A 17,215-nucleotide genomic window follows, 5' to 3' on the forward strand; every position below is an offset into this window, starting at 1 on the left:
AAAAAAGCCAGTGGCAAAAAAGACTCCATTAAGTGCTGAATGCACAGGTTTGGGAAATATAAAACACAGGAACATGCAAAATTGAGCACATCTCGCTTTGGGTGGCCAGCACAATAGCTGCCATCTGTGCAGTCTAATGCATGCAGTATTAAAAGAAACAGAGGTCTCTTGAGCCATTAATGTAATGGCCACCACCTTAAGACTCAAAAGTGATTAAAAAGATCGGTGTGTAAATAACAGATTTCACACCTCCATGTTCCTTGATGGATTTGGATCAAGTATTTTTCAATTATCTAAGGTACTGTTTGGGCTTATGACTGCTGGTTGTGCTCATTTAAAAATCCAGGGCTGCAGAGGCAAGCCATAGTTCTATTTAACCACTATGATCCTATCATTTATATAGCACCTTTTGAATGTTTCAAAACAGCTTTTCATCTAATGGGTGGTTTTTAATGCTAGCCCTACTCAAGGTACACCCATTGCAGTAAATGGACATGACTAACTTGAGCTCATTAATTTTAAAGGGTCTGCTCTAAGTAGAATTTAGTTGAATGCAACCCATTATCTTGATAGCATAATAATAATAATAATAATAATAATAATAATAATAATAATTCACAGGCTATCAAGTTTTATTATTTATTCCACAGGCTACTGTCCACTTCATTAGTTTACACCAGGCTTCCTCAAACTCAGCCCTCCAGATGTTTTTGGGCTACGACTCCCATTATCCCTAGCTAGCAGGACCAGTGGCCAGGGATGATGGGAATTGTAGTCTCAAAACATCTGGAGGGCTGAGTTTGAGGAAGCCTGGTTTACACCATAATAAAATTTGTTAGCCTTTAAGATGCCACAAGACTCTTGACTCTGTTGCAACAGATTCAACAAGCATGGCTGCCTCTCCAGCACTTGTAAGGTGGGACATTGTTACTGCCCTGGTGGCTGATGCCCCTTGGAAATGGTGGGGTGGAAGGCAGGAAGCCCAACATGATAGGCTGAGCCAAAGCCAATGACGGGGGAACCAACATTTGTCCCCCGTCCTCCTGAGTTCTTCAAATGCAGCACTGAGATGGAGGAAGGGGAAGGCGACAGGCAGTGCCACTCCCTGGACTGGTTGAAAAAGGCAGGCAACAGGTGGGGACAGGTTGAGGGTGGCCTAAGGTTGGGGGGGGCGGTCAGTGTGGAGAGCCAGTGTGGTGTAGTGGTTAAGAGCGGTAGACTTGTAATCTGGGGGACCGGGGTCGCGTTTCGGCTCCTCCACAAGCAGCTGCTGGGTGACCTTGGGCCAATCGCACTTCTCTGAAGTCTCTCAGCCCCACTCACCTCACAGAGTGTTTGTTGTGGGGGAGGAAGGGAAAGGAGAATGTTAGCCGCTTTGAGACTCCTTCAGGTAGTGATAAAGTGGGATATCAAATCCAAACTCTTCTTCTTCTAATGGAGCAGTCTCCACTGCCTGAGGCAGAGAAGGGACTATAGGCTGGGTTAGGCCACGCCACGAATTATGTCAGAGCAAATCTCACATGATCTGCCACTCTTCCAGCCCCGCTGTGTCACGTCTCCCCCCCCCCCACAGATCCTACACTTGCAGTTTCCCCTGCAGTACCCAGTTTCTGCTGCGTGTTGCCCCACTTCCAGTTAATACAAACAGAAGTGTGTTGCTCTGCGTACACAAGCTATTTATCTCTCCTTTATATGAGCTGATCCACTGCAGTGACAGAGGCTCCCACTAGACCGCACTTGGAGCAATCTTGGCTGGCATCCCGGTGCCTTTGAACTGCGTGTTGGCTGGTGGTCGGAGAACAGCTTGCACAGGCGGGAACATTTATACGACGTATTGGGAACAAGTGTAAAAAGTAATCTATTTAGCGCACTGTCAGATATCTGCCCCAACTGCCCTTGTTTCTTCGTAGTGCCCCTCATCGCTTTAAATAGCAGTTGTGCTGATTGCAAAGCGATAGGCTGAGAACTGCGGACTCGGCTTTGAGGTCCAAACTTAAGGATCCACTGCAGCACTTACTCTGTTTTAAATAGTTGCCATTGAAATAGGATCCTACGTCCGTTCCTCCGGGGTTTTTCCTGTCTCACAACCAGGAAGAGCAGTCTAGACAGCCACTGCACATAGAGCACACAAACGGTGCACTGAAGAGATAGGAATTGTCTGGCATATCACAATACATAGAGGATGTGCGCAGTTACTGCAATGCACTCTATGTGAGGCTTCCCTTGCTCTTGACCCCGGAAGCTGCGGGACGATTGCTGACAGGAGTGAGAACCTGTCAGTATATAACACCTCTGCTCAAAGATCAGCACTGGTTGTCGATTTGCTGCTGGGCCAAGTTCAGGGTGTTAATATTGGTATATAAGGCCCCTTACGGCTTGGGACCAATTTACTTACGAGATCGCCTTACTCCATATGTGCCCACTCAGCCGCTTCGATCTGCAGGAACTGGCACCATTACAAGCGCCACACAATACTTGTTCTGCATTTGTGATAAATCGATGTTTTGGTGTGGCAACACCCACACTTTGGAATTCACTGCCTCTTGGCATTAGGCGGGTGCCTTCACTTTACTCTTTTTGGCCCCTGCTAAAAAACATTTTTGCTTAGGCAAGCTTATCCAGACACATACAGTGGTTACATACGCTTCAGGTTACAGACTCCACTAACCCAGAAATAGTACCTCGGGTTAAGAACTTTGCTTCAGGATGAGAACAGAAATCGTGCTCCAGTGGCACGGCAGCAGCAGGAGGCCCCATCAGCTAAAGTGGTGCTTCAGGTTAAGAACAGTTTCAGGTTAAGAACGGACCTCCAGAACGAATTAAGTACTTAACCCGAGGTACCACTGTAGTCTGTTGACCTGTGTTTTAGTGTTTTTTTTAGCTTAGCGTTTATTTTGATGATTTTTGAATGTTTTAAATAGTTGTTTTTAACTGATTTTTCCCCTGAAAATTTCCTTCTTTTATTATTTTTGTGAACTGCTTTGAGGTATCTTGTTCTTTTTTTAATGGTGAAGTGGTATATAAATTTTGTGAAATAAATACTGGTGCACAAGTATGCTGCTTATCTGAGGCAGGCAAGATCTTGAAAAAATCACTTATGCATTCGGTGTGCTGAATAGGAAAGCTGTGTGTTCTTATGGGTATACCACCAACTAGAATAGGGAACACTGGGGTGATATATGTTTCCAGTAGACTTTAAGGCAGCAACATGGAACACAATCAGGTTCTAGAAGTATTGATTTTGGCATGAAGTGAAAGGGGCTTGGGTTTAGTTGCCATCTGGCGTATTTGCATAATCACTCTGGCATTTTGAGAATATGGGCTGAGTGGATCTGTGCAGAATTTTTGGCTTGTTTGTTTGTTTGGCATGTGATAAAACCACTGCGTGATTGACTCACCATGTCTGTAGCTAGAAACTCAGTCTATATTTACCATGCCATCGCAGAGCTGTAAAAGCTTCGCTGTGTAGGTACAGGTTCACTTGCAAGCTTTTCTGACGCACATCTTGGAACAATGACATCTTTGCTTGCCGTGTGTGCTCAAGATGCCACTTCAAACTCTGCCCTGCATTGTGTTAGACATTCGGGCTGCCTTTTAAAAGTGTTTAGAAATTGCAAACAAATGGGTCTCACTAGGGATGGATTAAAAAATCTCAATGTCAAGCTTATCTGCATGGATATTTTCTTTTTTCTAATTACTGTCTTGTTTTTTCATCTTGACAAGAAATGAAGCTGTGGTTGTTTTAACCCACCCTGAAATTGGTGAGAAATTACTTTTAATTTTGATTTCTCTTCTGTGCTAAGAACCCTTGCAGATGATCTAGCAATACAACGGTACACCACAAACCACAAATAGAAAAGGTGCAGAGTTCTTTGTGCTCTTACCTGCTTTAAAGACATTCTCACCTTGCACAGCCTATAATTATAGGGTGGTTTAAAAGGAGAGCAAATTCTGTTCATGTTCAAGAATGACTCTGGATAAGGAAAACATTCAGATTTCCAGCTCCCAAAAGAAAAGCTCATGAAGAATCTTTCACTTAAGAAACCTTGCTGATGGCAGGCGCACAGGGTGTTTTGGGAAGCACCTGTGAAATCTGCTTTAGTTGATGCCCGGACTATAGAACACTGGAGAGTGGCAGGAATGGAAACAACCTGTTGCAGAAGTACCTGGAATTGTACACCTGAACGTTCTGTGTGTTGGTTTTCTCTTTTCCAGTAAAATACATGAAGGAGATCTCTCCCTATTTTAAAAATTCCTCATCTGGTGCAACTGTAAGCTGGGACTCTTCGCCAGCCTTTCAGAAGCAAGCTTCGCCTGCTCTCTCCCTACGAGACCTCAAGGAAGGCAAGAACATACCCTTAAAAATGTGCTACATATCACGGAAATGTCTCCCTAGCGATCCAGAAAACAGGTAATGCCGCAATTCCCTTGACTTTTTCTCAGTGGTGTTATGCCACCTGTAGAGGCATTTGTACATCAGAGTTGCACTTTGGCATGTAATCTTGACTGATCTGTGTGGTTGCAGGAAAATGGAATAAAATGTACAGAACGCCTTTCTGAAAGCTTGTGTCCACAGCCTTTTTTCCTTTGAATGCTTAACTTTGTACCCCTCTGCATTGCTGAGATGTATTTTAAAGTGCTTTGAATGCTCAGAATGAGCTGGATCTATCCTATTAACTGTGTCAAATGAGTGGGATTACATCAATATAATATTGTGAGTTCACCCTGCATTGCAAATGTCTTGGGCTAAAGATGAGACCTAAAGAAGGCCATGGCTTTCAGTAGGACCACAGGTAAGAACCACTGTCTCCAAAGCAAGGGCATTAGTAGACTTGGAAGCCATAGCATGGCAAATCCGGTCAACTCCACCCCACCTACCAAGAGACAGGGCAGAGCACCCAGTCCTGATCGCAGATACACCTGAAACTGCAAGCCCGTGTAGACAAGAACAATCCCCTTGAAGGCTTTGGAACTAGGGATAGGGCAGAACTTTGCTTCAGTCCACATTGAAAGGTTTGTAAACCCACTAAATTTGCACCTCTCAAAACAATATCGGCACCAAAATGCATTCATCCTTCGGAATTCGTACTTCTCTGAATTTTGCAATGCACTGAAATAGGGGGCACTGTTTGCAAAAATGTATATTAGGCAAAACTACATGTAACAGTTTGTGTCTGGGCTGCCAGAAGGGTTTCTTTCTCAAGTTAAGGGAGATTCTTCATGCAGATACCTGGAAGTATGCTCAGCAGATGGACGGATCCCCTTGTTCCTTCGAGCAAAAGATGAGGTGTCTGCCCAGGCCTGGTTCAATGCCATCCACAGCAACATCAGTGCCCTGCTGCCAAGAGTCAAAGAGGAGCTGAGGACCTCACAGTCTGGAATCAGTGTTGCAGGAAGTAGAGACATCAAGCACGTTGGTTGGCTGACCGAACAGGTAATGGTGATCTTCTTGGTTTGAACTGCACTGCTCATGGGGGTATATATAAATGTCTGTAGCTACCAAACACAACTTGAGGAAGGCAACGCAATCCCGAGACAGTCCTTGGCCAACAAATCTTATCTCAAATTATGCCGGTGTGTGCATGTTCTTAATCTGCACACTCTCCCTAGTTTGAGTTGTATAATGTTTGAAGTAGGGAGACTTGTCCAAAGCTGCTCTCTTTCTTATTTTATTCCACTTGTGCAAATGGATTCCTAATAAAACATCTGTGGAAAAGTAATTTTTATTGACCTACAGGGCAATCCTATACATCTCTACTCAGATGTAAGCCCCACTGAATTCAGTGGAATTTACACCCAGTTAAGTGACCATAGGATTACCATATTTTTCGCTCTATAAGATGCACCAGACCACAAGATGCACCTAGTTTTGGGAGGAGGAAAACAAGAAAAAAAATATTCAGAATCTCAGAAGCCAGAACAGCAAGAGGCATCACTGCGCAGTGAAAGCAGCAATCCTTATAGCTGTTCTGGCTTCTGGGATAGCTGCGCAGCCTGCATTCGCTCCATAAGACGCACACACATTTCCCCTTACTTTTTAGGAGGGAAAAAGTGAGTCTTATAGAGCCAAAAATACAGTAGTTACCAGGGCTGATTTGGGATCCTGCAGAATTCATTGTATTTGGTCACATGAACATTTGAGCCCTCTTCAGACCTCTTGCCTGATCAATGAGAACTAGATGCCTATAGGTGGCTGAGCGCCCAATATCTCCTGCAATGCCTCTAGGTTTGGTTTCTGACTCCGTATAAGGCACCTAGCTTCCCATCTCCCTGGAAAGAGCCCATATTATACTGAAAATTCACAATGAACAAGAACTCTTCTTAAAATGGGAAAATTAAATAAAGGAAATGAATGAAAAGAAGCTGAGATTCATTATAACATTATCTTTTTGTCCTTCCTAAATCCATACATCAAGAGTTCCCTCCCCACCTCAGAAAAGCTTCTCTTATTTGTGTCTGAGGATTACGTTCCCCGAACAATAATCTGTCATAAGAATGGCAAGCAAATCCATGGACTGCTGATTGACACCTGTCCTGTACCCTCTCATGCTTTTGTTTTTGAAGTAGTTCCCGGTGCTAAACAAAAACACCCATCCTTCTCCAGACCATGCGGCCTACTTTACAGTTGTTTGTTTGCTCCACATGTGTAAGAGGAGATTAGTGATCAGTAGGTGGCTTTTCCTAATAATAATTTTCCTGCTATGATTAGTATTTCTGTCACTTTTCAGTGCACCAAGAAGAGCCTTAAGGGTTCTCATCTCATTAAGCTGGACAAGTGGCTGAATGGATTCAGACAGCCACTTAACAGCCTGGTCACATGGCACCCATTTGTGACTATGGCTGTTGCATGGCAAATAGATGGTTAGGTAACGAAAGCTTCCTATGGCCAACTTGGCATCTGCATGAGCTGCGTTAGCCACCCAAGTCGAGCCCACTCGGTTCGCAGCAGAGTAGGATCTCATCTTCATCAAAACCCTGAACGGTAATCCACTGCACCCACCGCTGGATCCTTAATGCTGCTCTTCTCTAGAGCTCCAACTGAGCATCTGGCCTTTGTAAGTCACAGCTGATTTATATTTAGGCGGAAACTCCTGTCTCCTTTGATCTTACACATTTTTATAAACATGCACATTGGTCCAGGAATGCCTTGGTTTGGATAACAGCCGGCTTTTACATTTCTCAAAAGGGAGAGCAACTCTTGCCTCTCTGCCCTAGTGCAGCTCAGTGCGATCTGAGCTTGCTTCCAGATGACCTGTTTCTTGAGCATCCATCTTGATTTGTTTGTACAAGGTTTGCAGAGAAGTTCCACGTTGGTTGTTCATTGAACTTTAGTTTTAATGTGTTTGTGCAGAGGTTATGTGGTTTCGCCCGATGTCCTTGTTATCTGGCACATTTCCCCAACGCTTTTCTCCTGAAATTGAATTTTATCCTCCTCCCCAGGTGTTAGAGTCTGCCACACATATTACCACAACATCACAGGTACTGCTTCCCCATGACTTCTTCCAATAAGGTCTGTAAGTTGAAACCACCTGAGTTGGGTCAACTATATGGCTCTTCGTCATGTGATCATTTCTTGCTCCACCTTCAAGGAGAGAACTACAGGACTTGCCCTACATGTATGGTTTCAGCATACATCTGTTACCTGGGAAAGGAAGAACTCATGGAGAAGTGGTTCATATGCCACTGTGGAAATGTCTGAATCTGACTAGAATGTATACGAACAATATTCATATAACCATCTCCATTTGAGGGGTTACATCACTGGAAGACTATAGACAACTGTGTACTGTCAGTTACAGAGTCTGCTTGATAGCTTCCAGGTGCGATTGAAGGATGTGGTTGTCCATGTGTTTATAGGGATGCTCACGGAATGTAAATGTCATGAATCTTGATGAAAAATGTCCTCTGCCCCTCTTGGGGCATATTGGAACTTGGCTACCCACAATATTTCATCCTTCTCTGAATTTTGTGATGCAGTTCTCAGCAGCTTAAATGATTCGAAAGAGGCATTCACATACCGATTTTGCTAGCAATTCACAGATTAATGCAGAAACAGAATAGAATTATGGGTCAAAACATGCAAAACTGTGCAAACGTGCACAGACCAGAAGCAGATAAGGCCACCCATCTTTCTTATAAAGCCCTATATTATGGATGAGGAACCTGTAGCCTTCCAGATGTTTTTACACTACACCAGGCCTGACCACTAGCCATGCTGGCTGAGGCTGCTGGGGAGTTGGGGCCAAAAATATTAGAGGGCCAGAGGTTCCTCACCCTTGCCCTGTAAGCCTAGCATGTCTTGGACGAAACTGTTCCTACACACACCCAATAAAGTTCTTAGGGTGTCGTCTTTGCTCTGGACTCCATCTGCCCACCAAGTGTTATAAATCAGCTACTGTACAGAACAGGGCCTTCTCTTCACTGGTTCCATAATTAAGATATTCCCAAGAACAACATATCTAGCCTGCTTATAGTGTTTCTTCTTCCCTTGTTAGCTGTGACAATTTGAGCGTTTCTGTCTGTTCTGTGCTTCTGTGACTGTTACTTTGTTCTCAGCTCCCCGGTGATGGGACGAAGAATATCCTGGCCCTCCTCACTGAGAAGGAACTTCTCTTCTATAGCAGCCTTCCGCAAAGCAGAGAGGCCCTGAATAAGCCAACGCACAGTTTCCCTCTCATCGCCACCAGGTAATGCAAGCCGCAGTTTTGGAACACGCGTGCTGCTCTGCTTTCCTGTTCAGAACTTGATTTGTTGGAGTTTGTAAAAGCTTCTTTCTGAGTAGCTGGGTTACAAAGACCAGGCTCCAGGGATGTCATCCTCCTTAACTCGATGCCCCTCTTTCTCTTGCGTAGTCTCTGGTCCTCTCTCTGTCACTGCTTGGACTGTGTCGCTACCAATAGAGCTCCCCAGCGAAGAGAGAGCTTGGATGCAGTAAACAATCTTCTCTTCACTCGGTTATGATGGCCAGGCACCAGGATCACTTCACTTTTTAGCTGTATCACACCTTGGTTTGTCCCTTCTGTTTGAAGCATTTCTATGGTTCTGCTGCCCCCTTGTGTTTAGGGTCTGAAATACAAATTACCAGTCAACAGAAATATATTAAAGAAAGGATTTTGCCTTTTTTTGATAGGCCTGTGTGTGTGTGTGTGTGTGTGTAAGAGGGGGTGGAGGGAGAGAGGGAGAGAGAGGGATGGGTTTCAGAAAATACCGTATTTTTCGCCCCATAGGACGCACCAGCCCATAGGACGCACCAAGTTTTTTTGGGTGGTCCCTTCCCATTTCTTATGGATGGATTCAGGAGCAAGCAGTCATATAAAGGCTGTACTAATTCCAACATTTTGAAAACATCTCCATTTAGGGGGTTGTCCTTTCCATTTAGGGGGTTGTCCATCCCTTCCCCAACCTGGTGTTCTCCTCATCTCTGAGCATTGACCATGCTGTCTGGTGCTGATGGTAGACCAAAACAGTAGGGGAGCACTTCAAACATTTTAGGGGTGCATTCAGACCAGGGCAAAATTGTGTTAGTTTTCCTGCTGATAATGCTTGTGCTTCTGTCCTGTTTTCTAATGTTCCGCCCATGCTGCAGTACCGGTTGGGTTAATGGAACTGTGGCTTTTCCACCAATATTACCATGCTAAATTTCACCCATTTCCGCACATGCGTGCTTCTGTTCCCCCATAGATTCCCTCATGAAAGCAGCAGGAAGGAACTGTATGCTAATATACCACCCCAAAAATTGTCACTTTACTTATTTATTAGTGTTATTATTAATTTGTATACCACCCTTCATCTCAGGGCGGTTCGCAACATAAAAATGCAATCTAGAAAACACAGGCTACGGAATGGAAACAAAACCAAATGAATACCCCCCCCCCTGATTACCCCCGTGATTTCCCAAGTTAAGGGGGCTTCAGTCCCCCCCCCCCCCGTAATCAAATAACGCAGAAATGAGCAGTAAACATGTGCTACATTCCATTCGTTTTCTTGATGGCTTTTGCGTCATACGACAAACTCAAATGTAGTGTGGAAAGCAACAGTTAGGGAAACGTCAGGGAAATGGAACAAACCAAGGTGTGATACAGCTAAAAAGTGAAGTGATCCTGGTGCCTGGCGACTGACTCTTGGTTTATCTCCCTTTGCCGTTTGTGGACTGACTCCCTCTGTCAAGTCTTCTTTCCTTGTCAGAAAGTTTCCTTACTCTTGCTTAGTAGCACTCTCTAATCTGAGTTTATGTATGTTAGTCAAAGTGAAGAATATATGAGTGATCTTACTCAGGGAGAAGGGTCTGGGCTCTGTCCTACCCTGTGGTTCCATCTGAAGAATCGTTTGTATGCCTTTCTATACCCAAAATAATATGCAGCCATCACTCATGGAATGGTTTGGTTGATTTTTAAAAAACGAAGTTTAAGAAACTGGAGATGGGGTGTCCCTTCTGTTTGAAGCATTTCTATGGTTCTGCTGCCCCCTTGTGTTTAGGGTCTGAAATACAAATTACCAGTCAACAGAAATATATTAAAGAAAGGATTTTGCCTTTTTTTGATAGGCCTGTGTGTGTGTGTGTAAGAGGGGGTGGAGGGAGAGAGGGAGAGAGAGGGATGGGTTTCAGAAAATACCGTATTTTTTGTCCCATAGGACGCACCGGCCCATAGGACGCACCAAGTTTTTTTGGGGGGAAATAAAGGGAAAAAAATTATTTCCCCCCCAGGCGCTTGTGGGGCCGGCAGTGTGCAAAAGCACTCTTCTCCCCGCCGCCTGCCTTCAGATCAGGTCCGGGGACAGCGGGAAGACGCACTGCGCCTCCCCACTGTCCCCAGAGCTTGCGGGGCTGGTGGCGGGGTCTCCCCGCAGTCAGCCTCCAAACCACTTCGGGAGACAGCGGGATGGCGGCGTTCCGCCTCCCTCTGTCCCCTGACCTTGTGAGGCTGGCGCTGGGGCTCTCCTGAAGCCTGGAGAGCGAGAGGGACCCCTCTCGCTCTCCAGCCTTCAGCGAAAGCCTGCATTCGCCCCATAGGATGCACACACATTTCCCCTTCATTTTTGGAGGGGAAAAACTGCGTCCTATAGGGCAAAAAATACGGTATGCTTTGCTCCATGGATGGTGTTTCTGGGCAGTTGATGGTGCAGCTGAGTTACAGATGTTATTCGGGTGACCTCTAGTGGCCATTATGTCACACAACTGTTCTAGTGACAGAACAAGAAACCAAAATAAAAGTGAGGCTTTGCCACCGAGTATACATTTGATAGAGGGCCAATCCCACTTGCCTTCAAGATGCGCACACAAAAACCTCTTGCATGCGTATCTTTAAAAAGTGTCATATGTGAAGCAGCCCTGTAATCCAGCACAAGTCCATGGGTTGACAGGATATTGACAGTATACAGTCGCAGGTAATGCAGGCGTTGACCAAGCACCCCAGGTTATAGTGCAGCAGCTTGAAAGCAAACATGCATGTAAGAATTCCTATGGGGAAATCTGGATTTGCGTTTCCAGACTCAGTATGGGATGAAGCTTTGTCCTGTGCCTTTAATGCAAGGGTGGGGATGCAGATCCTTCTGTGGTCCATTTTGACACCTAGGAGGGGTCCACCCATCTGACAAATCCCCTGATCTCACTAGAAAGTCAAGTTGCCAGTTTTTCCTTTAAAGTGTCCAGCCAAGCTTGGAGTTACCACCACTCAGCTAATTGGCACTGACTTCAGCTCCCACCAGCGCCAGACACCATAACGAATGTCAGAGATGATGGAAGTTGTAGTCTAACAACACCTGGAGGCTGATGGGTTTTCCCACCTTTGCATTAACCTTTGGGACAATAAAATGTATTGGACTTCAAGCTACCACACAACCTCTTGTTATATTTAGGCTTCTGCTGTGTCTCCTAAAATGCACACTTGATTGCTCGCCGTGCATTAGCCTAGCCCCAGGCTGCAGGATTGGCTAACTGGTAATCTGACCATGGAAAGAGTTTGTTGCGCTGAAAGGCCCTTTCTGACCCAATCCCTACAGGCTTGTGCATTCTGGCCCATCCAAGGGTTCTCTCCTCTACGACTCAGAGCTCTCGTTTGCTTTGCGGACCGGAACCAAGAAAGGCGTAGAGACGCACCTGTTTAGCGTGGAGACACACCGGGACCTGGCCACGTGGACAAGGATGCTGGTAGATGGTTGCCACAACGCTGCTGAGTGTGTCCAGGAAGTGTCGACAGGTCAGGAAGCAGGTGGAGCTTCGCACATGGGGACTTGAGGCTTTCTGAGGAACGGGAATGAGTCCATGGCCCCATTTGCTTGGGGGGTTCTCCAACTTGCCAGTCCTGCCTAGAACCTAGAACCAGGGGTTCTTTGGAGAGAACCTACTCTTTAGTCCAGCACCCCAAGGCATGACTGGGTAAACTGGGTTAGGATAGGAGACTGTTATCCCAGCAAAATAAAAAAATTCCTTCCAGTAGCACCTTAGAGACCAACTAAATTAGTTATTGGTATGCGCTTTCATGTGCATGCACGCTTCTTCAGTTATCCTAGCATTACTGCCACTTCTAAGCTCACCATATGTGAACTATCTGCTGGATAGTTTATTTACCCTTGAATAACGGGAGAGTAGCTTAGATGACAGATCTTTGCCTTGATTATGAAGAGCTTGGGGGGGCACTTTCTGGTCTCTCTATATGCTACTCCCAAATGATTATAGCCAGCAAGGGATGGGGGTGGTGCTGTTGTCTAAACCACAGAGCCTCTTGGGCTTGTTGATCAGGTCGGTGGTTCAAATCCCTGAGATGGGTTGAGCTCCCATTGCTTTGTCCCAGCTCCTGCCAACCTGGCAGTTTGAAAGCATACCAGTGCAAGTAGAAAAATAGGTACCACTGCGGTGGGAAGGTAAACAGCATTTTCATGTGCTCTGGTTTCCGTCACAGTGTTCTGTTGCACCAGAAGCAGTTTAGTCATGCTGGCCACATGACCCAGAAAGCTGTCTGTGGACAAATGCCAGCTCCCTTGGCCTGAAAGTGAGATGAGCACTGCAATCCCATAGTCTCCTTTGATTGGACTTAATCGTCCAGGGGTCCTTTACCTTTTTTACCTATAGCCAGCAAGAACCTGAAGTAGGTTTCTGTGTCTCAGCATCAGTCCATTCTCTAGAAAGCAAAGTTCAATGCCAAGTTCAATTCAGGCTTTTCTCTTTCTCCACCTCCCATCCCCAGCATGCACATGGAATGGGAGAGACTGCACGTTGTCCATTCACATCGAGAAGGGTTTCACCATCTCCACCCTGGAGCCAGGCCTCACCAAAGTCATTCTGCTGCAGCAGCCTTTTGAGAGGCTACAGATGTCCTCAGACGACGGGGCCAAGATGCTTTACTTGGACTTTGGCAGCTCAGAAGGAGAGATTGTGAGTTCCCTTTCTTGCCTTTCTGTGCTCTTCCAATGAGTTTTCAGGGAAGCAAGTGAGATGTAATATGTAGTAAGCAGAACCCGCTGTATTGTGTCCTTGGGGTATTTCCTGGAGCTGGATAAGGGTTGCCCAGACAGCGGCTGATGGGAAACTGTTGATACTAATCATTGCCATTATTTGATCATTGCAGAATCTCACCGGGGGAACTGAGGCTTTAGAATGAGCATTTAGAATTCAGGGAAAGAAGTGACAGGAATGGCTCACAGAGGTTGTCTCTGTGGCACAAGTTTTAAAGAGGGGCAACATGGCAGAAGAGCATGGCTCAGAGGAATAGAGCAGAGTCCTGTTGCTTTAGAGCAGAGATGGGGAACCTTATCTCTCCAGATGTTGCCAGACCACAACTCTCATTATTCATGGCCTTTGCTTATGTTGGCTTGGGCTGATGGGAGTTAGGAGTCCAACATCTGGAAGGCCCCAAGTTCCCTAGCCCTGCTTTAGATTCAGAAGAGGCTGCCTTGTATCGAGTCAGAACATTGGTCCATCTCTCAGTATTGTCCACACTGACTGGCAGCACTTTCTTCAAGGTTTCAGTTGGGTATCTCCCAACCTCTCCTGGAGAGGTCAAGGATTGAACCTTAGACCTTCTATATGTAAGGCAGATGTTCTACCATTGAGCTACAGTCCAGACTCAGCGCAGTGGTAAATAGGGCTTGCCATCTTAGGAGAGCAAATAGGGCTTTGCTTGAATGTAATTTACAGGCCCTGAAAGGGGTATGTGCTGTCCTGGACTTTGAACCCATCATTTTAAACTCAAATGGGCAAAGCCCATGGCCCTACTAGGCCTTTCAGAAGGCTTCTGAGGGTCAGAGTGACAGCCCAGGGTAGCAGCATGCCCTGTGTGTATGCTTGGGTTTTGGAAGTGGTATGTTTGTACTAAGCAGAGAATTGTCAGGCATGGGTTTGTTTGGTCTTGCTTTTGGGGCAGGAAAGTGCTACGACGTGGCAGTTTCTGCTATTTCAGTTTTGGTAAAAATAAACAAAAAACAAGGCAGTGGAATAAATTATGCAAAGCGAGGAAGTATATGCAAACAACTTAATTTGCATAATATATCACAAGTACAGAGTTAGAGTTTAGGGTTTTTATCCTCTTAAGGAAATTTTGCACAGTATGCAGAGTCTTAGAGAAGAACAGCATTGGCAAGAATCACACATAATTCAATTGGTCCTTGGTCTTAAATTATTATTATTTTCCTGGCACCAGTGGCAGGTTGTCCCTATAGCACATTCACTTGTCTCCCAGTGCTGCACCCTTTATTATGGGTTATGTCCAGTGCTATTCCTAGTCAGAGCAATCCCATTGAAATTAATAAGCATGACTAACTTAGGTCCATTAATTTCAATGGGTCTACTCTGAGTAAAACTTAATTGACCACAACCCAGTGTTTGGATGAGGCATCCACTGTGATCCCTGATCTATCCTGAGTTTCCGTCTCCTGCGATGGAGAAGAGACCATATCAGCTTATGGTCTGTAACACTAGGTGCAGCCACCTTTTCTCTGAAGAGTTCTGCAATGGATGGTTAATGTACTTGCCCAGTTCTTCTACATTCTGAAGTCATTGCTTCTTTGTTGCACAGCCAGCTGTAACGAAGAATCAGATTTTCTAGGGAATGCAGAATGGTGAAATGCTCTGAACCAGCCCCTCATTACTATCCATGTTCTTCCTTCATTGCAGCAACTAGATCTTCATTCCTGCCCCAAAACCATTGTCTTCATCATCCACTCATTCCTCTCTGCCAAAGTGACCCGGCTGGGGTTGCTGGCATAGGGACACAGGGCAGAATCTGGAGAGAGGCAAGACTCCATGTGATCTATGCACTACGGCTATGCCTTCATGGCCAAAGCACATTTTTAAGAACGCCATTACAGACTGGAACAAGGACAAAGGTTGTCATGCATCCAAAGCCAAAGGAAGCCAGTAGACTTCCCGGACAACTGATGGAAACTCACGGACAGGCAACTGCCTTGGCACCCAAGTCCCAGGATGGACAGCCCATGCAATAAAAATGCTCCTGTAAAGTTGCCCATCAGCACATGATGTTCCTAGAAAAAGAAAGAAAAACCACCACAAGCTTGGAAAATATGAGACTGCTGAAGATGTCATACCAACCCAGTTCTGCCATCACATTAGTGCCTTGAAGATGATATTTTATATATATATATATTAAAAAAAATGTTTGTATCAAGGTTTTATATTTATATAGCTCAGTTTATGAACCATAAAGGGATGCTTACAGTGTTGTTTGCTCTGCGTTTGTCATGACCATTTTACACTCAAGACTGCAATGCTGTGCACATCTGCGTGGGAGTAAGACCTATTCAATGCAGTGGGACTTACTCCAGAGTAAACATGCATAGGGGTTGAGTTGAAAATGTGGTAGATTAAGCCAGATCTCTTCATTACCTGTAACACATATAATCGGGGGGGGGGGGACGGGACACTTAAGCCATTGTCTGACATGCAGCCGGCATAAGCTGAAATATGGCTACATGTATTTGCCGATTTATCCAAACTTTGGGGAAAAGTTACAGAAGCCATAATTTTAAAAGAGATGCTCGAGTTGAAAAAGATCAGGAAGATGATTTTTATTCTTTATTGGTTTGGTTTGCTAACTCTTGACACCTCGATTTTTGTTTGTCGGACATATGTTTTAACCGGAGGTGCTCTTGAGCAGGGGAAGCAATTAGTTTTATGAGCTGCAAAATCATGCATGGAATTATCTTTATTATTTTGTTTTCCTTTTGCGAAAATAAATACAGATTACTAAAGATGACTAAAGCAGAGTTTGTTTCCCTATCTGAATTGAAAACAACATTTGGCGTTGCCCACCAAGCCTGAAATATACAAATTTTTGACACAACAGTGGCTTTCTCATCTCAGTTTAATTTTAATTGGCATAGCTTTCTGGCTGCTTCCTATATACATGACTATTATCAACTAATCAGAGTCCTGTTGTTCAGTAATGTTTGGCTCCAGTAAAACTGCCTACATTACTTTCGCTCTTTGCTCATCTTATCTGCTCTTAATTCATTTCTTAAAAACTTTTTGCGGGGGGCGGGATATGGGAATTCAGTAATTGGTATACCTCCCCAACACAGCGTGACACATACCTTACACGTATCATTCCAAAACAAGCTGTGATGCTTGCCACTTACATGACTCTTAACGCAACCTATGCTTCTTGCACGCATACAGACATTTCAGAGGTGTTCGTTTCTGCTGAAGGGAACAGCGGGAGGGACAAGAAGGTGCTACTGCCAGCGACCGCCTTGCCACGTGGCCTTGCTCATCGTGAAACAGTCCGCGACATAATGCAGAACACTCGAAAAGCATTTCAGGGAACGCCAGCCAGCTTCTCACCAGCACTCCTATTAGGTGAGCGGGGAGAATTTGCTCACTGCAAAACCTAAGCAAGAGAGAGGACATTTATTGTAGCAGAAGGGCATCAAATAAGAATTCTCAAATAAATGCTGCCTTGAGGAATTCAGAATGCAAGTTCAAGCGACTTTTCACCAGGTTCAGAAGAAAGTAGGGTTGACACAAACCCACTCACAATTTGAAAGCAGATGGGGGTTTTTGCCCTAGTGCCCTGGCCAGGCCCCTCCAAGCGCTCACACATGAAGCATGAAGTACTTCAGCTGCCACCCTCCATTCAAGGGGAAGTTTTGATTGGTCCAGAATATCATCTCATGTAGAAGAGCCGTACACCCAGGGAAAAGCCACTCCACACAGCTCCAAAACGGGCAACTAGCAGGCTGAGTGGATGCAGCAGAAGACCTT

At 45.1% G+C, this 17,215-nt stretch overlaps 1 protein-coding gene across 1 annotated transcript in view; it reads left to right on the plus strand.

Annotated features, from left to right (window-relative positions):
* Nucleotides 1-16,203, plus strand: part of SNTA1 (syntrophin alpha 1) — a 59,090-nt gene extending 42,887 nt beyond the window's left edge. The window contains exons 3-8 of the mRNA XM_083508145.1: nucleotides 4,216-4,411; nucleotides 5,227-5,434; nucleotides 8,557-8,687; nucleotides 12,001-12,197; nucleotides 13,185-13,372; nucleotides 15,110-16,203. Of these exons, the coding sequence (XP_083364271.1) occupies nucleotides 4,216-4,411; nucleotides 5,227-5,434; nucleotides 8,557-8,687; nucleotides 12,001-12,197; nucleotides 13,185-13,372; nucleotides 15,110-15,202 (1,013 nt within the window). The 3' untranslated portion in view covers nucleotides 15,203-16,203. The remainder of the gene's footprint in view (nucleotides 1-4,215; nucleotides 4,412-5,226; nucleotides 5,435-8,556; nucleotides 8,688-12,000; nucleotides 12,198-13,184; nucleotides 13,373-15,109) is intronic.
* The last annotated feature ends 1,012 nt before the right edge of the window (nucleotides 16,204-17,215 follow it).

This window comes from Podarcis liolepis (assembly GCF_965112155.1).
Source record: "Podarcis liolepis genome assembly, chromosome: 6".
NCBI classification, from domain to species: Eukaryota; Metazoa; Chordata; class Lepidosauria; order Squamata; family Lacertidae; genus Podarcis; species Podarcis liolepis.